This window comes from Tympanuchus pallidicinctus, unplaced genomic scaffold, assembly GCF_026119805.1.
Source record: "Tympanuchus pallidicinctus isolate F22 unplaced genomic scaffold, pur_lepc_1.0 scaffold8, whole genome shotgun sequence".
NCBI classification, from domain to species: domain Eukaryota; kingdom Metazoa; phylum Chordata; class Aves; order Galliformes; family Phasianidae; genus Tympanuchus; species Tympanuchus pallidicinctus.
The window spans coordinates 2,960,371-2,981,920 of record NW_026294802.1 but is presented as its reverse complement, the minus strand read 5'-3'; the positions used below and the strand labels follow the sequence as shown (position 1 = coordinate 2,981,920).

The window sequence follows — 21,550 nt, the reverse complement described above, 5'->3', positions numbered from 1 at the left end:
CCTCTTCTCCCAGGTATAGGATGAGAGGTAATGGCCTCAAGTTGCATCAGGGGAGGCTCAGGTTGGATATTAGGAAATATTTCTTCTCAGGAGTGGTGAGGCATTGGAAGAGGATACCGAGGATGGTGATGTGCCTGGAAATGGTCAAGAACCATGTGGATGTGGCACTGAGGGACATAGTATGGTGGACATGGTGGTGATAGGCTGACATTTGGACTGGATGATCTTAGAGGTCTTTTCCAAGCTTTCTTATTGTATGAAAATTGGCACTACCTTGGAGTCCTTTCTGCACAGGACCTAATCCACTGGGAGCTAAGCAAGTAGTAGCTGTGAGCTCAGAGTTTCTCCAGTGGGAACTCATTTCTCAGATTGTATGAATAATTGCCATCTTGCTGATCCCAGCTTTTAAAATTTCTTTTATCTTACAGTAATTAGCATTTAAATGATATGTTTTTTTTTCCCCATGAGCTCTTTTCAAGTGGTATACACTTCTGTGAATCATCTAAGTAGGAAGCTCAGAAGTGTCATCTGGATTTTTTTTTATGTCTTCATTATTCCCTTCTCAAGTAGTCCCCTTGGTGTTGCAGCTTTTAGAATTCACTTTCACTTACAGGAAGTTTGTTTGAGGGGAAAAATCCAGACACTTTTAGCAACCAAACATGAGGAGAGCAAGTAACAATAATGCATCTGTTGGTCCCTGAACGCAAAACTGAAGAGCTCAGCAAGACTCAAAAGAGGACAGAATCAGTCACAAGTTTCTAATTTTATTTTAACAATCTTGCTTTTTAAAAAATACAGCTTCTGATTAATGCCAGGGGGATGCCAAGTGTCCACTGGCCGCAGGCCTCATCTCTCACTTCTTTTTCCCATCCTGGGAATAGTCTCTTTTTTTGTGAGGAGAGCAACAGAATGCTAAATAGCTGAGCTCTGCTACAAGCCTTGTAACAGGACCCCAAGGGGTGTATATTTTCATATGGCACAACTTGATATTGCAAAGTGTTATTGACCTGGACCAGTAATTAATGTTGGGCACAAGATAGTAGGCGTGCAAGGTGTGTTGGGTGAGGTATTGTTTGCTCTTGGACAGCATTACTGTCCCTTTCTTCTGCAGATAGATTTGTTGTGCAGCAGAAGGGTCTAAATGGACGTGAGAGCTCAATTAACAAAGAGAAGGGAGTTTAAAAGGTGGGGCAGGCTTATGAATGAGAGACTGCAGAGCTTTAATTGCTTCTCTGTAAGTAATTGGAAGGTAGCACTGCCCTCCAGTAGATAGTTGCATGGGGGCTTCTGTACAATCAGCTGCTACAGAAGCTTTACACATCCCAAACAGCACATTTTCTAACACCCTATAAGTAACGGGGCTACAAAGAACCACTTTTTCTACAGAGGAATTTGATGCGACAGCATCATCATTTTGTGGTGTCATCTGCCCCAGGTAGTTACTGCAAAAGGGGACAAATTTGAAGTGTAATTTCAATGTAGTCAGAGGTTTGAATATGCCATGGCTACTTAAGTTTCCAATACGCCATTTTCTCACTAATGTCTTAGATGGAAAAAGGCACTCAATATTGAAAGAGCAGCTGTGAGGGGGTACTGAATAAGTAAGAAGCATTAGTAGTAATTCTGCTGTGATTCTTCCAGTGTCTCAGCTATGCTTATGCCTGCGTGTATTAGGGATGCTCTACTCACTGTGGTGCTATCGTGAACCACGCCATAAGAACAGCAAAACAGAGCTGGGGATGAATAGCTTTTTCTTCCTTCACCATATTTTTGGCACGTATTATGCTCATTTGACTGAAGCATGGAGTACTCCTAGATGCAATGTCTTCTCGCTCTCCCTAAACAGTACTGCAGCTCTTTCTGAGCTTTAACTATCCGTATAATGCTGGAAAAGGCAGGTGCAAGGAAACCAGCCTCTGCATAACCCCAACAGACCTGCGACTGCACCCCTTTGCCCTGGACAGTAGCATCCCCTAGACACAGCTCACATCACATAGGAAAAGTTCACAGTACTTAGTTTTACAATCACGGTCACTCACAGCACCAAGATTGTCCAGACAAGAAGGAATTACTGAAGAGAAGGCCGCTGGCCAGAATTCACACAAGTGCCCACCTGAGGTCTCAGGTTAAAAATAAAGCACTGGTGGGAAAGTTAAGCCGAGTCTGTGCCGGCTCTGTTTGGCAGGGGGAGAGCAGCAGGTCTACGCTCTCAGCTCGTAGCAGAGCAACGCTGTCACCCCGTCGTTCCTGAGCCCTGGAGGTTTGTCGGCCTCCTGAGGGCACGTGGTTCTGCCAGGGGGAGCTGGAAGTTGGCACTGCTGTAAACATGTCTGCTGCATGAAGGGCTGGAGCCCTGGAAGAGGTGGGTGTGGGCAGGACTGGGCCGTGCCTGCGTCCTGCTGCTGGCTCTGCGGAGGAGGCGGTGGGCTCTTTTGCCGGTTGCCGTCAGGACAGCTTGAAAAATGGCTCTGGACAGGAAGCCAATGACAGCAGCCTTGGCCAGGGAGCGAAAAAGAGGCCTGTGGGAGCCTAAGGTCTTCTTCCAAACATGGCCTCTGTGCTCCTGCTTCGGTGCAGCCAGTTTGGGGAGCGGCTGGAGCCAGGCTGAAGAGCAGGCCGCAACCCACCCCACGCATGCATGGAGCTTAAAACCAAAGATAAGTGTTTCTATGAGACAATAAGTACAACCAACCGCTCCCCCACCACCCTTAACCACGCACATCTGCAGGGCAGGGTGCTGGAGCGTCCTGCTCTGTGCTCAGCCAGCACAGGCCACAGGCAGCGCCCAGCCCCGCACCGCCATTTGGGAGCTGCCCTGCTGCTCCCTCAAACAGATGTGGGAAAAGGTCAGGAGGGACCTTTCCAGCCCTCCCGCCCTACACAAAGGGAGTCCCTACGCTGCATAAAGGAAAACCAACACTGATCCCACAAACATGCATATTCACAGAGAAATGAGCGCCCCGACAAGCGGGCGCTGCTGTCTGAAGCCAGCAGGAGGCTGCCTAAACCCTGTTCTCACCAGAAGTCAGTGTCTCGGTGGGAGCAATCCCCCCGACTGTGTCCATTTTGGATTCACTTGTTTCTTTAGTGCGTGAAGTCAACGTAAGATGCCAAAGGTTGAAGCACAGAGGTAGACATTTACAGCTCAGAGGAAGTGGCTTCAAGGCTTGAAATGAGCAGATGGCTGGCGTGCTTCTAGGTGTTCCCCAGCTGCTCCTCCCCAGTCTCCCCAGCTCTGCTGGGTTGTGGGGGTGGCTTTGCGGGACCGGTGGAACCCAAGCATGTTTGTTCTTGTTCTGCACGCACCAAGAAGGCACATCTCTGCTGCTCGGGCCCCTCTTGCATCTCATCGCTGGTCAACAGTTGTTCCTGAAGGACTGGGGAGCGTCTGGTCCTTGTTGGTTAGGGGAAGAAAAGAAAACCAAACCTTTATGGTCACAATGCAACACAATGTCTTGGCGGGGAGTTGGAGGAGAAAGGGTGGGGATCCTCCAGGCAGTGTGGAGGGGCAAAAGCACAGAAGAGGATCCATGGTGAGGGGCAGATGTGTTTTCCAGGGGTGAAAGATCGGCCATGGACTCCTGCAGGTAGCAGGCTTCACATCTAGCTTCCGCTGACGGAATTGTCTATAGGACAGGGAGGGCAGCAGGAGTCCGGCAGGGTGTCCATGTCCTTCCCACGCTTGGCCACAGCAGAGGGAACCTGAGCAGAAACACAGAGAGACTGGCGGGGCTCAGCAGGCTCAGCCTTGAGCAGTGACAGCCAGAGCATTGACGTAACCATGGGGGCCCACATCGACGTCGGACAGCCCGTGGCCCAGCGGGGCGGTGGTGGGGGGCCCGGCAGCAGAGCCATACTTGGAGGGCGGCAGGGTGGCAGTGGGGTGCAGGAGGCAGCAGGTCTCCAGAGCCTCCAGGCCACGGCAGGCCAGGAAGAAGAGGTTCTTCAGCATGAAGAGGGAGAGCGGCTGCTGGTAGTGCAGGAGCAGTAGGCAGCGGAGCGCGAGCAGCGGCGCGTCCAGCAGCCCGGCGGGCAGCAGCAGGTGGAGGGCGAGGCGTGCGGCTCCGGGCGGGCGAGCGGCGCTGAGCTCGTAGAGCCACAGCACCGGCGAGGCCAAACAGAGGAAGTAGACGGCGATGAGGAGGTAGCGCAGCGGGGCGGGCAGCGGCGCGGGGCGGCTGGGCTGCAGCACCAGCTCCAGCAGGGAGAAGCTGTCGAGGAGATCGAGGCAGGTGGCGAGGAAGGCGGCTGCGGCGCGGTGCTGCGGCGGAGGCTGCGGGGGCAGGAGCAGCTGCCCGGAGCCCTCGGCGCCGATGGCCCGCAGCAGGCAGTAGAGCAGCGGGGCGGAGAGCGCCAGGGTGATGCGGAAGCCGGTGGTGCCCAGCGGCAGGCGCAGCTCGATCAGCTCCAGGATAGAGGTGCCCAGGATGAGCGCCGCCTTGGGCGTGAAGGCGATGGAGTAGATGAGCCAGGCCAGGTGCGCGTAGGCGAAGTCGCCGCCGCGGGGGGGGCCGCCGGCCCCGCGTCCCCCGGCCCCGCGTCCGCCGGGGGGGCCGTGCAGCAGCAACGGGTGCGGCGGCGGCGGCCCGGGGGGCGGCGGGGGCCGCTCGCGGCGCCTCGCCCGGCTGTTGCGGCAGAAGAAGATGCCCCAGCCGGCCGCCAACACCAGGTCGGTGGCGATCCAGCTGCACCAGTACAGGTCGGTGACGGCGATCAGGTAGAGGTCCAGCAGCGCGCCCTGCCCCAGCAGCAGCACCAGGGACAGCGCCTGGAAGCCCCAGCGCCGCCCGCCCGCCGCCCCGCCGGGCCCCAGCAGCAGCCCCCCGGCCGCCGCCCCGCCGCCCGCCGTTCCGCCGCCCGCCGCCGCCGCCCCGTACAGCTCCGCAGCCGTCATCCCGCGGCCCGGGCTTCCGCCGCCGCCGCCGCCGCCGCCGCTGCTGCTGCTGCTGCTGGGGAGCGGCGAGGCGGCGGCGGGCGGCGGGGCGGCGGGCGGCGGCACCAGCGGCTTGCTGATGCTGATGCTGTCCTCTTCCTCCTCCTCCTCCTCTTCCTCCTCCGGGCTGCTGCGGGGGCTGCGGGGGCGGCGGGCCCGCGCCGAGCCCGAGCTCGACCCCGAGCCCCGCCTGCTACCTCCGCTGCTGGAGCTCCCTGGGAAGAGTGGCTGCCGGTCGGCGGCGTGCGGCGGTGGCGGCGGCGGCGGCGGCGGCGGCGGCGGCTGGAAGGAACCCGAGGAGGAGGAGACCGAGCGCTGGTTGGAGGCAGCGCGGTGCATGGTCCTCCCCGGCCCCCGAGCCGGCGCGCCGGGCCCGACGGCCGCGCCGCGGCCCCTGACCCGCCCCCGGCCCGCCCCTGCTCCCCGCGCCGCCGCACCGGACCGACAGCAGCACCGAGGAAGAGCCCGAGAGGCGGCGGGGCGCGGCGAGGGGCCGGGGGCGGCGCCGATCTGCAGCGCAGCGGCGGTGGGTGGGCTGGGGGTGGGCGAGCTGAGAGCGGCTGTGCGCCGGGGGGGCAGGAGGGGTCGGGGGAGGAACCCCCCCAGCTGTTCCCGTAGCTCGGGAACGGAGCCTCGGGAGGGTAGTCGCCCGCCCACCCGTATGGCACAGCCCCGGCACTGGACTCAGAAAAGCAGAGGGGCTTCGATGGCGCTGGTCTCCCCCGGGCCCTCGGGCTGACCGAGTGAAAGGCCACAGTCTGGGCGCAGCCTGAAGCCGAGCGCTGACCTGGAGCGCTCATCCTGGAGCTATTTGCTTTCACTTTGTTGTAGGTTAAATGCACAGCCAAGTAAGTGGCTTATACCACGCAGATTTCCTGATCTCAGCTATGCTAGCTCTGCCCAGCCTGCCTTGCTGGCACAGTTGCTTCATGTTGGACATCTGGAAAAATTTCTTCTCGGAAATAGTGATACCGCATTGGAAAAGGTTGCCCAGGGAGGTGGTGGAGTTAATGTCCCTGGAGATGCTGAAGATTGAACCATGTGGATGTGGCACAGAGGTACATGCTCAGTGGGCATGGTGGGGATGGGCCAGCAGTTGGACTGGATGATCTTAGAGGTCTTTTCCAACCCCAACGATTCTGTTATTCTATTCATGTTGATGTGAATAGCCCTCAGGTTCCAACTGAGAGCACTCAGAATGAGCTGCTGTGGCACCACCACACATGGCACACTGCATTCCCAAGTAGTGCTCTGTGTTCCCAGCCCTTTGCTCCCTTGCACTTTCTGAGAATGATCCCAAACAGCTTGACTCCTATGGGTATATGCTCCTCAACACATAGGGCTCAGTACTGAGGAACAACATGAGGGACAGAACTCCAAGCCCTAAGGTATCTGGAAGCATTGCAGGCCTAGGAAGCAGTGTGTGGAGGTGGTACAGCCCACAGGCCTTCCCCAAGGTCCCCCACGCTGTTTGGACTCTTGCAGCTGGGATGGGGACCCATGTTTCCTGCTTCTCTCACACTGTTTCCCGTGCTCGTGTGCCCTTGCCAAGATCCATCCTTGCATCTACACTTCTTGTGTGCACTGCATTCCTCTAACTCACCTTGTCGTGGTGCATAGGGTGAGACCACGCATGCATGCACTCTCATGCTGCTGAAGAGCCCTTTCTTTCTAATTTTTACTAGCATTTCTGCTAGCCAACAAAACCCCTCCCTTTTAAGAAGGCCAGTGACCGCAGATCATATGGAACACAAATGTTCAAAGTGTTAAGGACAAGAGGAATCATCCCAGCATAGAACAGGCACAGCACCTGTGCTGCACGTAGGCCAGGCCACAGCCCTTGACTGAGCACAACAGCCCAGGGCTGCCCTTCCCCATGGGCCATCCCCATCACACTTCAGTGCCTTGGTGGCAGTGCCACCTTCATATTGACACAGGACACGCTTTTCCATCTGCAGTGCTGGGTGCAGTCCCACCACAGCCGGCACAGGAAACCTGCTCGCTTCTGAGTGACAGAACAGCATGGTGCTGCTCAGAGCTGAGCAGTCTGAAGTCTTTTGAGACGCAAGAAGACAGCAGAAAGCAGAGAGATGCTTCTCCTTCCTCTGCCAGATACACTCCCATGGTGCTGCTCTCAGCCCTTCAAAATATGCAGATTTGCCTGGAGATGAAAGCATCGCGTCCTGAGAGCACAACTGACAAGCCACGTTTCTTGACAGAATGGTGTCTGCTGTGGAGTGGGGTCCCTGGGCTTTGGGAAGGATGAGTGGTCTCCTTACATGCCCACACAGCTAGGCTGCTCATATGGGGAAACTGGCTGGGTGATGGAGGCAGCTGGGTGCTAAGTGGGCTCACCTGGGTTAGTACGAGTGAAGGGGTTTGTGCCTCATCCTCCCAGGGGGGTGTGAGTCTGCTGGGCCTGGAGCTGTGTGAACAGGGCTGGAGGAGCCTTATGTTTCTCTGGAGACCAAGGGATCCCTGCTCAACTGGAAAGTCTGCATCCAGGGTAGGCAGGTGGGGAGACCTGTGATGAGTAGGGGTGGGTGAAACTGGGCACATGGACTCCAGTGTGGGAAATGACACTAAATAAATGGGTGAGAATAAGAAAAGAGCTTTTTTGTGTGGAAGGGAGAAGAAATGGTATCTGTATCTTAAAATGGGAGTGAAGGGGAAAATGTCTTCTACTTGAGAAAGCATTGAAGAGCCTTTTGTAGCACACTCTGGGATGAGATATGACAAGCTGATGCTTCTTGTGTGATCTAGTTCTTTAATGTAATTGTGCAGCCCTTGCAAGCGTTAGTACTTAACCATTACTGTTAAAACATTAAAAACCCACACTATAAATAGCTTCCCCTTTTCAGCATCTCTAAAGCTGTGTTTCTGGCTTCTTTATACATTTCTGTAAATACATAGGTATAAGTGTGTGTGTGTGTATATTTGAAGACAAGCAGCAGACAGCATGGTTCTGTGAAATAGTTGTAGAGAATATAAGAAATGCTCCTGTTTCTAGTTTATAGAAATAGTGTGCCCTCAGAAATAACCCTGCTGGGGGAAAGATGAGAATTTCTTGAGGGCAGAATACAAGAGTAAACAAAATAATGACTCAAATACTTGGGAGGAGGAAGGTGCTGGGGGGGAAAGGGACAAATATATGCCTGTGAGAAAGACCAGAAGCTAAAACCCTAATCGTACCCTGCAGTAAGCTGTCAGAAACTGGCAGCAGTGGGAGGGAAAGAGGCAAAGCTGATTTCAGTGAGTTTGAGCATAATCTGCTGTAACCATGCTTAAAATGCCTTTTGTGTGGGAAAGGAAGGTTCTGGGATTCTCGAATGCAGGCTTTGTACTGCAGTTATTTAATCCATGTGGATGTTCAGGATTGCAGTTGCAGGTAAGCATAGAGCAGGTTCACCTGGCCGGCACCAATATTTAATGGCTTGTCAGCCCCAAATGCTGAGTCTTTGTGGCAAAACTGCTGCTCCAGTATTATGATGTGGGAATACAGATATTCTTCAAAAGGTATAAAGATGTAGCCATTTATTATTTTTAATTACGTTTCAGTTTGAAGAGCATCTGTTACCAGTATAAAATGTAAACACTATTTTATTTTTTTTTTCAGCCTTATCATGGTTAAGGGCTTGGAAGTGAAGGTTGCTCTTAGTATTTTGTGCTTAATTAGTCTTTTCTAGCATACAATGTGTATTGAAACTGACCTTGAGGAACAAGTGAAAGATCTTAGTGATTGAACTGCCTAGTTTACTGCAGTGAACAAGAAAGGACTTTATATTGATGGAGCAGTTTGTGTCTGAGAGGTTATGTTACCTGTCTTACTGGTATGGGATTTTAAAACGTTGCAGGCTGGATCCAAAAAAGTCTTTAAGTTGTTTGTATGGCTGCATAAGTTGTCCATGTGGGCCATTATTTTTTTTTACAATGGAAGCTAGTTATTCAGTAGATGGAGGGTGTGGGTATGCCAAGGTCTATGAGCAGCTGATGGCATACCTCGTGTCTGCAGCCTTGCTGTGCCAAGTGTTCCCCACAGCATCTACCTGGGAGAAAACTCCAATCTGAGCTGTGCTCCTTCAGTGTTTCATGAGGCCAATGTCTAACCATGCTCCTTATGTCGGTTAAGGGCTTCCAGCTCAAGCTGTCTCCTTCAAGGACACCTTTGCTCTGGGCCACCCCTTTGTTTTAACGACAGTACAGTGATTACAAGCATTCATTTAGGTTATTCGGGATCTGATCTCTGTCTAATTAAACCTTGGTCTGCCCTATCTTTGGCAAGTGCTCCAACTACCTGAATACTGGATAAACTAGGGGGGTTGGTCCTATTTTTATTTATTTGAAATCTAGGCCATAGGTAATTTCTCTAGGATGTAGGGTACAACTCAATTCCTTTCTCTGATGAGAATGGGAATCCTTCTCCTGTACGTTCAAAACTGCTTAGAACAATTAGTTCCTTTTAGTATCAAGAAGTTGGTTGGTCTGTGAGTCGTGCACATCCTGTGGTCTAACGTGCTTCCTGTGAACTTTGTAGACACAGGATTTTGGGTGGAATATTGTATAGAAACAATGCGAGTGAACTATTGCACAATGGCAGCTTCTAAACCATTAAAGCAGATAGCTTTCACCTAGTAGGATCTTTTGTTTTCCATGTGTGCAAACTGCAGAAGCTTTAGCTCTCCTTCTGTATCGATCTCTTTAACACCACTTGCTTTCTTCAAAAGGTAGAAGAGCACAGCTGTCTTGTCCTTGTCCAACAGGATGAGTTTCTTAGATGATCACAAAGGGTTTAATGTAGTGTCAAGAAAGCTTCTAATGGTAAAGATGGCTTTCATACCACCTCAGGCTTCTTCTGCAACAGCAGATTAAGTTGGTGATATCTAGTTTGTTGTTTCCCCACCCAGTAGAAATAGTCATTACAAATGGTTGGTTAGGTCAGATCATAACTAAATGCCTGCTCTGAAAGCACTTTATACATGTGGCATCCTAAAATTGATTGCAAAGTATCAGTCAGGACATAATTTGATGATTTTCCCTCCCCTTTCCCCCCTTCCCACTTTATGGAATGGGAGTAGTCAAAGTTACTGTTCACAGTCTCATCTGAATATGGCAAACACAGAGCTTACAGGGAATTACAGTTTGGTCCAATTAGAAGAACTGCTGGAGAGGTATCTTGCAGGGTAGTTCCCTCAAGACAATCTGAGATTGATTTGATGAGCACAACAAAAGACAGCATTTAGCCCTGATAATCTTCTAGGGTGAAGGTATGAAAGAGGCCAGGACAATACTCACAAAACGTACATATAGCATGCTAAAATTTATTTCAAAGAAAACCTCTTTTATTACTTTTAAATGTGCTAATTCAAAGGAGCAGCTCTGGATCTTGGTTAAACTTGATTTGAATGCTAAAACAAACACATCTTGTGATTTCCCTGTACCATATATAATCACCCCAATGCAGTGTACATGACATGATTTGAAACATTACCCATTTATGGTGTGGGAAAGGGTAGAAAGACACATCAGGATTAACACTGGAAGAAAGGGTACAGTAGTGTTATACGATTCCCTGAATGCTGGGCTAGTGGTTGCATTTGTCCTGTGCAATAACAGAACTGTCCTTTCTGATCATCATGTTATTGCATGATATAAAAGCTCTCTGCTTCAGACCCAAAATTAGGTCAGACCCTCCTTCAGTTCCCCCCTGCTGCTCTCAGTTGCCTGAACTCACCATGTACTTCCTTTAGACTTGCCTAAAACCTCCCCATATGTGGAAGATGGAGCTGTTAAGATCAGGTCTTCACTGTTTGTTGCATAAGGTAGCGCACCGTATGAATGTTAAGGGATCAGAAGAACAAGGGAAGTCTCCTGTCCTGACTTGGTCCAGTAATTTGCACAGAAGTATGCTTACCCCAAATTAGAGAAGTGTGGCATCTGAAATGCAATACATGAGATACAGGAAAGAATATATTCCAGCTACTCTCAAAGCTTGTTCCAGGAAACTGCGATTCCGAGGAGGAAGGATTTCAGTGAATTCTAGCAATAACAGATGTCCATGGATGAGCTGCTGATAAGCAAGGAGCCTGCTACGAGATTTTTCTAGACTTCTCCCCTCTGCTCAGTTTCAACTCTCAAGTGAAGCATTTCTTGAATTCCTTATTGCTGAAGTTCCTCCTACGCACTTTAAAGACTCCCAGAGCACTGTTTTAACACTAACACAGTTCAAAAAAAAATCTGGAGCTGAAAGCTAATTTGGAATCCAAAGCTGATTCCCATCAGTCAGTTCTCCATCACTGCTATTCTAAAGGTGGAGACACCTGCTCACTCTCTGAGCAAATGCAAACCTGTTCCTTTGCTGGACAAGGCCTCATTTCTGTCCTCTTGATACCTATTTTGCTTCTGGCTGAGACATGCCACGCATGTTGGTATGAAATTTAAAACTGCCTGTGATTTCTCAAAATTCCTGTGCATGTTCTTCCTACAGCTGGCATCAGAAGCACAGCCAGCATACCAGGTTCCATCTGAGATGGCTATTTCAGTAATGCTACACCCCTCAGGGACCACTGGTTCAGCAGCACCTGGTCTTAACAAATAACGGGAAAGAGCTCTACCAAAGGCTACAGCACATGCACACAGTCAGACGTTAGCATTTCTGTGGAGAAGTACCTACCTACCAACTAGAGGATGTGGCCAGGAGTAATTACCAGCAACCAGCTCCCTGAGCTCTATACCAATACTGCAATGAAAGGGAGCGTTCCTCTTCCTGTACCTGTGGAAAGTATGGCTGAGGGACACTGGAGTTAGTTAATGAATGGGACTTGGGCCTCTACTATCAGGCCTTGCACACTGGGTCCATAGCATGCTTGTAACTCTGGAGATGCTCTGAAAGCTTAAAAAAAAAACCTTCCTCATGTTTTATGCCAAGTCCTTTCCTGTATTTATCCTTCTGGGAACTGTAGGTGAGCCCTTGTTTTGTGCAAGTAGATGAAATGGACTTCTGCTTTTTGTTTTTATCCTTCCAGTGAAAGGCAAAGGATTCAAATCAAAGATAAGTGTTCCATGCTCTACAGCTGCTCTTAGAAGCAGCCAAATTATTCTTGTCCTGATAAGACAAAGGAAAAGAATCCTAGCCAGTACTAAGAAAGGAAAAGGCTCCTTCCTATTACTATTTTCACAACAGGTAAATTCACTCAGGGAAGTATTTTTCTTGCTCCTATTCAGAAAACAGAGCCTGGAGAAAAAAGCCATCTTTGCTAGGGTCTTTGACTGCATACCCAAACCCATTCAGTCACAGAACCCAACAAAACAAGAAAAGAGCCTGCTCTGCAGTTTGACCTTCCTAGGAAGGTACATCAAGCTGCTGAAGCAGAATGTAAGTGCACGTGGATGCTGAGATTTTAATTAAGAACAACACAGAATATCTTGCTCATATGAAGCAGCCTGATAAAGCAGGAAGGAGTGAAGTGGGGGTAGAGCAGACCTATTTCTGATCTCTCTTTGGTGGAGGGCTGAGTATAACTAGGAACACCAACTCTGTTGTGCTGGTTCCAAATGATTTCCATTGCAAATGCAAACTGACTTACACTTCTGAAATCACAGTGCTCCTCTGGAATTACAGCACCCCTTGCTAATTCAATCTTTCATATGGAGTTCCCCAAACAGTGATTGCTTAACTTCTTTGGATTGTCTAAGAAGACGCAGGACTTGATTCCCAAGCTAGGAAAATGGGCAGTAGAACGTGCGTGTCAATAGGGATATAGAAATGTTCCCAGACAGAAAAGTCCCATATGCTAGTTCATGTTAAGGAGGTTCTATTTGCAAGCTACAGGAAGAGAAGGGAATGGGGATCAGACTGTATGAGGTATTCCTGAGTTGCAAACCAAATGTGGAAAGTGGGAAAAAGAAAGTGAAGGACAGATCCACTTCCACTGTTAGAGATGAAGACCTGGAATCTGGGGCTAAGACTTGACAATCTTGCCTCTCAGTCACTGCAGGCAAAGCAAGAAAAAGGCTGGGCTGTTACTAGTGTTGGCTGGCCCTTGCTCTCAGTGCCCCTTGTTTGATAGCTGTGTCAGCTGGAGCAGGGCAGTGACCCTTGCATCAGCTGTGGTCAGGGTGAGTGCCACGACACCTTCCTGCTATAACACTGAGTTCTGGCCAAAGACACCTCTGGAAATGCAGGGATTTCTCCTGCTACTGAGAACAGGCTGATGGCTCCCTAGGCAGGATGCAAAAAGGCAGAAGTGTTCACAGAATGTTAAAGAGGGGGGAGGGAATAACGACTTCCCACGAGGCTCTGCAGCAAGTTGTTCTGGCTACTGCTGCTTCCTTTGAGGGGCCCTGGCCCTTCATTGCTGCTGGAGAACTGCAAAATGGGACTTTGTTACAGGCTGACAGCAATGGAGTGGCAAATCCCCAAGCAAGCAGAATTTGTTGAAGTCCATAGGCACTTATTCTTTATAGGGAGAATGGTAAGACTTAAAGCCTTCCCTTGGCAGAGGGCCATCACAACACAGTTCCTGGTGTGCACTTTTTGCATACTGGACCAATAGTACAGTGTATGAATGGTACGCTGGCTGATGGTAGCTCCTTGCACAGGGAAGAGCTTCATCCTCAAAGATTGCATGCCTGATATTGTACACAAAGGGTAGGAAAGAAAGGACTCTGGTGGCTGAACAAAACTGAGATTGCAGGGATAAGCCCTTTCCCTTACGTTCTGTTTCTATTGTGGCTCAAATTGTGATCACAGAAACTTAAGTTCACAATTAAAAGCCTGCTGGCAGGACTGTGGAAGATTATTAGTAAAAGTAAGGGGCTTTTAGTGCTGAAATGGGGAGATCTCCTGAGTGTTGGCTAGATTAGATCAACCCAGGTCTCTCTCCGTTCTTCCCCTCTGCCCTGACAGCAGTTCTTTAGGCACATCTGTCTGTAACACTAATTCCAGTTCTCCTTCTCAAAAGCAAGTTGCACAGCTTCATTCACATCCTGCACTACGTAAGATGCCTCCACGAGGCTGGGGTCAAAGCAGAAGTCCCGATGGCCGTGGAACACAGTCTCTGTGTTGCACTCTTCTAGCTTCCTGGAAACATCTGCATTGTGGCGGTAGACCCCAGTGCAGACCAGAATTGACTCGCAGCTCTCCACTGCGAGGCGGTCCTCAGTTTGGGGATTGGCTGCCTGTGGGATCCTCTTCACCCCAGCCTCGACTTGGTGCTGTTGAGCTGACTTGAGGTAGTTGTTGTAGAGGTTTGCCCCATAGACATCAGACATAGGATTGTCCCTGGATAAGGTCACAGTATGAAACAGAAATGAAAAACCAACCCAAACATCAATTTCTACTTCTGGCAATCTGGGATTCAGGGAGCACCAAGGGAGGAAACAGTACAAGATGTCTGCTATCATCAAATCCCCTCAGATTAGGCAAGTGACTCCACTTACTGGTGCATCCAGCATGCAGTGATGGCCACGTGCTTCACAAGTATCTATTTTGAAAGGGAAAGAGACATGTCCAAAGCACCCACAGCAATTTCAGCCATTACCAACATTTATTCCCTACAATTCCAAAATGTTTGGCTTAAGTGGGCTACATCTCTTTCTTTAAGCCAGCCATGCTATATGTACATCCTACAGTAACAGCTTTGCTAGGCTGACGGTGACCTTTAAATTACTGTAGGATCTGAGGCTGCAAAGATGCCATGGGGATTTTGGTATTCAATTTAGAGATTTCCATTTAAAAACAAAAAACCACCAAAACAACAATGAAAAAAAAAAAAGAATTCCAAAGCCTACACTTACAACATTGTGCATGTTCCTAAGCAAGCAGAAAAAGAAAATATACAGTCTCATACCCAATTGCATACAGGCGTCGGATGGGAGCCTTCCAGCCATGTTTCTCGGCCTGCTCTTTTATCAGGTATTCAGCATAGTGGTAGGTGACTGTGCTGGGTTTGCCAATCAACGCCTCATACTTCAGCTCCCGACCTGTCACCTTCTTGTAGATGCTCTCCAAGCAGAGAAGGAAAGTACCATGGCCAAACCTGCTCCAGAAAGGAGGACATCAGTATCCCCAGCCTTGCTTGTGTGGCAAAAGCTACTCAGTAAGGGGCTCCTGGTACTGCCTGCTTTGACATGGTGTATCTACCCACAGACTCCTACGCAGGCAGTTCACTATCTGGCCCTGCCTTCTTAAAATGTAGCCTTGGTTTCTCATGCAGTTTTCGTGTTTCTGCTGCTAATTATGTCACAGTTAAGACTCTAACACTAAAAAATGTATTGTGTCAGGAAAGATCATCTGCGGGAGTGCTGTATGAATTATACTAAAATTAATACAAGTGCTTTTTACCTCGGCATCTTGGCTTCAGCCATCCATAGGAGATCCATGTTGCAGGCGAGGACAGGCAGATGGGGGTATGGTATACCTCCTGGGTCTGCCCCAGGATTCCCATTGCTCACGAGCACATCAACAATAAGTTGCAGGCTTGTCTCCCACCTCACTGGCTCACCAAACAAAACCACCCCTGGAAGATTTGAAGTGATGCTTGGAAACTTACGGTACTCTCATATATGACCCAACACCAAAAGCCACCCGTGACCAAAAGCACCCCTTATTGCATATTGGAATGGCCTGGCTAATACAACTACTTACACAACACAGCTGGTATCAGAGCTCCAGTCTGAGTAATGCTGTACCAAATTCACCCCTGTTTCAGATGCTGAAGCACAGTGTGCAGAAAAGCTGACTTCGCTTTTACCAGCTCGTGCTTTGTGTTATGTGGAGACAGCATAGCTGCCTCCTGGCTGTACTCTCTGCATAAGCTGCACGGGGATGCTGATGAGCTGACAGCACATCATTAGTTGCCATCCAAGCTGGCTTGCATTACTGCTATTTCTGCTTGCTGTTCTTACATAAACAAAGGCTGCTGCTTACCTTCTATAGTGGGAAAGCCAGTGGTTGGAGGAGGCTGCCAGATTAAAAAAAAAACTTAGGTTAGCAAAGCAAAGTCTAATGTCATCTCCAAAAGAAAACTAGAAATGTAATCCCATGTAGAACTGGGACAAGGCCACCTTGAATCCTGAGAAAGATTTCCCCTCCTTTCCCATCCCATTTCACAGATCTTGTTTTCTCAGCCCTAGGCCCCAGAGATCCAACCAATCCATTTACTGTGGCCACTGCAAGGACAATCAGTGCAACACCAGGACGGCAAAGCAGGGAGAAAAGCTGTTGCCCTTCCAGGCAGGAGCCAACAGTGGAAGAGCACAGAGATGCCAACTGCTCAACGTCAACCCTGGGCTCACGCTAAAGACAGCCACTAGTAGCCAGGTGCTGCTCCAGCCCATGCTGTTTGCTGTAAGCAACACCTTGCCACCCCTTCAACCCACGTGTCAGGAATTACCAACTCCTTTGGCCTCCGGCTCTGATCCACCATGTCTAACAGGGGATATGCCTTCCGAAGAGCCTCTATGGTGACCACATGCTTGAACCCCAGGCTGTTTCAATTCATCAAGGAAAGGCACGAAGACTCTTTCTTGATTGGTTTTGTTTTCTGAAGTTACTAGTAAGGGCATCTACAGGATTAGGAAATACAGGTCCTAGCAGCAGAGCTGTTACATATACATGGCAATGCATAACATTTTGACTTTCAGTCAAACTGTAAGTTAAGCTTCAACCTAAAGGTGGCTCTGAAGTTTACCAAAAACAAAAAACAAAAAAACCAAAAACAGGCTGGGGTGATTTCCTTTGTGATCAAGAACCTTTGGAAGTAGGCATAGAACAGAGGTGAGTTCAGGACAGATACACTTTGGGAGCCCTTAAAGGCCAAGGTGTTTGTACCAGGGCAGCCTGGGTCAGGCTTCTTGGCTAGGAGCACACCCAGTAAAGCTCTGGTGAGCTTAGCTACTGAAAAGAAAATGGAGCATGCTGTTAAAACAAGCAAGGGAAGTTTGAATTGCATTCACCTGCAAAATGCCTAGCCATTAGCTCACCTTTGTTTGCCTTGAGGAAACATGCACAAGCAGATGTTTCACATCAAGTGCAGCCAAAGGTTAAGCACAAGGTGTGACCACATGCACACACACTTGCAGAAGGGCAGAGTCTGTTGTTCTGTCTGTGCTCTTTTTCAGTCCTGTCCTTCACTGGACCCATTAAGCTAACTCCAGAAGCTGTTCAAGGCCTCAGAGAAAGAACCACGATCGAACTCCACCCCTTCAGAGAAGCTAAGTGAGCAGCAGCAAGTTTGGACAAGGTTCTCCTTCCTGCCACTGGAGGTGACATAGCTTCAAACACCCCGGGAATGAGGCAGTGCAAATGAGGAGGAGAAGCCCACGGCACTTAGTGATGAAGCTGATGGGCTGAAGAGGTGAGCACATGCTGCAGCTAGATCTTAAGCTCCTTACAGATGCAGGCTATGTCAGACCTGCCATGCCCTCAGCAAATCAATGTGCACTTGGGATTGTCTCTGTATTACGATGCTCTTGTTCTAATGATATTTCAGCTGCTTCAAGTGCCCTGAGATTGCTGGAGAAAACCTTATAGCTGTGGGAGTGCTCAGAGTGATACATTTTGCCCTGAAAGCATTGCAAAAAGCAAAATTTTATCTCAAAAGTGAAAGAAGCCCGACGTCTCTGGTCTGTGCTGCCAGCAGGAGGAGCTCAGGAGAGAGGGAATCTGCGTGAGAAGCGAAACACTGCCCTAGGTAAGATGGGAGGTGACTGAGGTCAACAGCAAGCACCTAGATGTGAGCCTGCCCTTAGGACGACAGCAGGGTCGTCGTTTCCTTGCACTTCTAACAGCTGGCCGAGCATTTAACAAGGATGAGCGGAGTGCCATTGGTTGAGCGCAGCAAAGGATACTTGCGGGCATTCTCCTCCACCGGCCCCTGCCCATCCACCAGCACGCACTTGGGGTGGAACTGGCTGAAGAGCCGCAGCGGGCTGTGGGACAGGATCACCTGCTCCGGAGACACCTGCGGGGAGAGCAGAGGCTGTCGGCGGCAGTACGAACCGTCTCCGTGCCGCCGCCCAGGGCCCCGCCCGGACTTCGTCTCCCCACAGGGCCGACCCCGTCCCGCAGGACCCGAGCTCACCTGCAGCCCCAGCGCCTGGGACAGCTCTCGGGCCTTGGCCGCCCGCAGGCAGTTGCCGGCGTTGGTCAGGAAAACGACGGGCACCCTCAGCCGCCCGTCCGCGTCCGACAGCCTCCGGAAAGCCTCTCGGGCGGCGGGCACCACCTGGCTGCCCCGCACCAGCACCCCGTCGATGTCGAAGAGGAAGCCGAAAGCCGGCGGCTGCAAGGCGAGCGGAGGGCACGGTCACCGGCGCGCCGCCATTTGCTCGCCCCGTCCCCCACCCCGCACCGCGGCTCCCGGCGCCCTTCCTTAGGACGCGCCGCCTGCCCGGGCCCCCGCCGCTCACCCGGCCCCCGGCGCAGCCCCGGCGGGCGGGCGGCCCCGGCGGCCTCGCGGCGCGCAGAGCCCCTCGCCCGGCCCGCAGGCAGCCGCGCAGCGCCATACCGCGCCGCTCCACCCGGCTCGGCTCGCGGCGGGGCACGCCGGGGCGCGTAGTTCCCGGACTACAGCTCCCAGCGGGCGCGGGGATGGCGGGCGGGGCGGGCCGAGGGGCAGCGGTGCCCTCCGTGCTGCTGGGAGGAGGGATCTCGGCACTGGGGTCTGCGGAGAGGAGCCGAAGGTACCCTTCGTGGTCGTGGACATGAAACGGTGCCGCTTTGCTTTCTGGAGAGGGTTAAGATCTCCTGACTCTTGCCGTAAGGCAGTTTTAGTGTGTACGACTTTAAGCATCAATTACACAGAGTGGGATTGTGTTTGTTTTCATTGCCGTGCGTGTCAGTATTCATTCATTTTGACTCACACCCAGAGCCTTTTCTGCAGAGCTGAAAAGGTGCTGGCAGCACAGGGTTGTACACCTGTATGGATGGTTACACCTCCCTGGAGTACCTTTGCCTTAACTGAATTGCCTGCTGCTTCTTTTACATCATTTCCACAGCCTGCCTGAAGCATTCTGATTTCTCCTCATAGAATTTAGAATCACACAATCATCTGTTGGAAAGGGACCCTTAAAGGCCACCTGGTCCAACCCCCCTGCAGTGAACAGGGACGCCCACAGCTAGATCAGGTTGCTCAGAGCCCCATCCAGCCTGACCTTGGGTGTCTGCATGGATGGGGCATCCACCACCTCTCTGGGCAACCTCTTCTGGTGCCTCTCAACCCTTACTGTAAAAAGCTCCTGTATCTCTAAATCTCTAATACTTTAAATCTGTTCTCCTTTATTTTGAAACCATTCCCCCTTGTCATATCACAGCAGGCCTTATTGATTGAGTCTGTTCCCTTCTTTTTTCCAGTCCCCCTTTAGATACTGAAAGTATGCTACCAGGTCTCTTCAGAACCTCTTCTCCAGCCCCAGCTGCCCAGGCACATTGCTGACCATGAGGTGTCCACTCCCAGATTCTTTTTGGCAGGGCTGTGCTCCATCCTTGCATCCCCCAGCCTGTACCGATAGTGGGGTTTGCCTCAACCCAGATGCAGACCTTGCACTTGGATTTATTGAACCTGATGAGGTTTACCTAGGCTCACTGCTCGAGCCTGAGTTCCTCTGGATGGCATCCCATCCCTGAAGCATGTTGACTGCACCACGCAGTTTGGTGTCATCCATGAACAAGATGAGGGTGCACTCGGTACCACTGTCGATGTCATTCACGAAAGTTTTAAAGCACTGGTCTCAGTACTGAGCCCTGAGGGACACCACTCGTCACTGATCTCCATTCGGACATCGAGCCATTGACCACCGCTCCCCGCGCACGATCCCGCACCCAGTCCCTCGAACGACCCGTGCAGGGCCGCGCACAGCCGCCAGGGGTCCCCGCTGCTCCACGCCGGGGCAAGAAGGAGGGAACAGGAGCGAGCCCTGGAGGTCGGCTGCAATGGAGAGCTGCTCTCTTTCACCCTCTGGGAGTGAGCAATTGTCCCCACTACTGCAGTTTGGGTTGCGTGCTCTTTATTTTCCTGCGGATCACACGGTGGGAGTAGGGCTGCCAGCCCCCCGACATGCAGCACGGGGGCTGGGATCAGCACAGCCACGTGGGGTGGGCACCTCATGGCCAGGCTGTGGGGAACCAGCCACGTTCCCAGCCGAGCTGTAGAGGCCCCCAAAGAGCATGTGTGCCCCAGCTCCCAGGGCTGGCAGCAACGCTGTATTTATTTTTACAAGGACAGCCCAGCAGGCTGAAGTGTTTATTTTTAAAGCCCCACGAAGGAGTTTGCCAGCGGTCAGGCACAAGCTGGGCCTGGCATACAAGGCCAGGACTGGAGCGGTACGGCTGCCAAGCTCCACACCCTGCAGTACCCGCTTTGGCTGCCGAGAGCCTGCCCTGCCGGCTGCAGCAGGCCTCAGTCCGCTCATCCCTAAGCCGAATGCTGGCCCGTGACTTTCCCTTGGAGCTGAGGCTTTTGTCAGCGCTGCTATCCGGAGCTCTGGCTCTGCATGTTATACATGGCCCTGAGGATTCCTTCTAGGGGCGCATCTGTTGCCAGCTGTATCTCTAACACCCCCAGAGGCCGTCTCTGCCCCTCTCACGCCAGCCCACGGAGACTCTTTTTCCTCTCTTAGATGTTTCCCCGCCCCCCTCGCTTTCAAGGCAAGCACAGCAGTTGGTTGCCCACAGCCTCCTCCTTTGGTTTCTGTGTAAACCCTGCAGCTCTGTTTTCTCCGGGCTCTCAGCCCTGTCATCACCCCCTTACTGACCTTCTAACACCCTCCTTGGAAGCAGCCCACCTTCCCTCGCTTTTCTTCCTGCAGAGGCCCCAGTGGGTCGAGACAGCCCTTCCCCCGGCTTTATCTCCTCTCCCTCCCTGCTGCAGACTGCCTGTGGAATGATGGACAACCGAGAGGTTGAGAAAATACAGTAAAATGCCTTTCTTATCCCGTAATGACCTAGGGGGAGGACACGGCCTGATAAAAATGACAGGCCAGGAGAATTGAGAGCCAGACCCTTCACCTGCCTGTCCCTCAGCAGGCAGAAAATACTCGATCCACTTGCCATCTTTGCAACTGCTGCAAACCTTTAAAGAAAGGAATTAAACACTTAGCCAATTAAAGCTGCACGTTTCTGGCCAAGGAAATGTCCTTCTGCTGCTTATAAAGAGACTAATTCAGCCATTTGCAGCAGAAAAACCTACCTCAGGCTGAGCAGCCCTGTGCTTTATGGCCAGATAGAAGGGTTTGCACAGCACCTGGCTTCTGTTTGGTCCCACTGCGGCAATGGAGGCTTGCATATAGCCCCACTGGCTTACTTGGGCCTACCTCTATTTTCAACCAACTGTTTTCCACTTCTCTGTTTTTGCTGGCTTAATTTTTGACAGCAACTTATAGTGCTGGATCAGCAGTTTCCTACTAGTGAGTGACCCGAAGGTAAACACCTCATTTATTGGAGTGCTCCAAAGGTGATGTGAGCTGCTGTGCCACAGAACAGCCATGGATTTGTGATGGTGTGCGGCTAACAAAGTTCTGTCCACTTCCCCTTTACACAAATCAAGCCTGAAGAGGCCACAGGGAGCAACTGGTGAGGGAGAGAGCAGGCATAAGGTTTGATATGTGCCTGTGACAGCT

The 21,550-nt window shown here is 51.3% G+C and overlaps 2 protein-coding genes across 2 annotated transcripts; both read right to left on the bottom strand.

The window, feature by feature from the left end:
- Nucleotides 1–1,017: 1,017 nt before the first annotated feature.
- Nucleotides 1,018–5,272, bottom strand: TMEM121B (transmembrane protein 121B). Its single transcript, XM_052667893.1, has 2 exons — nt 5,096–5,272; nt 1,018–4,825 (listed from the first exon to the last, which is right to left on the bottom strand). Exons 1-2 carry the CDS (start codon nt 5,270–5,272, stop codon nt 3,743–3,745), a joined length of 1,260 nt encoding a protein of 419 aa, XP_052523853.1. The 3' UTR covers nt 1,018–3,742.
- Nucleotides 5,273–10,231: 4,959 nt separating this feature from the next.
- Nucleotides 10,232–19,638, bottom strand: HDHD5 (haloacid dehalogenase like hydrolase domain containing 5). Its single transcript, XM_052667886.1, has 9 exons — nt 19,509–19,638; nt 18,344–18,660; nt 18,016–18,216; nt 17,783–17,895; nt 16,327–16,420; nt 15,861–15,894; nt 15,276–15,450; nt 14,782–14,970; nt 10,232–14,213 (listed from the first exon to the last, which is right to left on the bottom strand). Exons 1-9 carry the CDS (start codon nt 19,636–19,638, stop codon nt 13,868–13,870), a joined length of 1,599 nt encoding a protein of 532 aa, XP_052523846.1. The 3' UTR covers nt 10,232–13,867.
- Between the last annotated feature and the right edge of the window lie 1,912 nt (nt 19,639–21,550).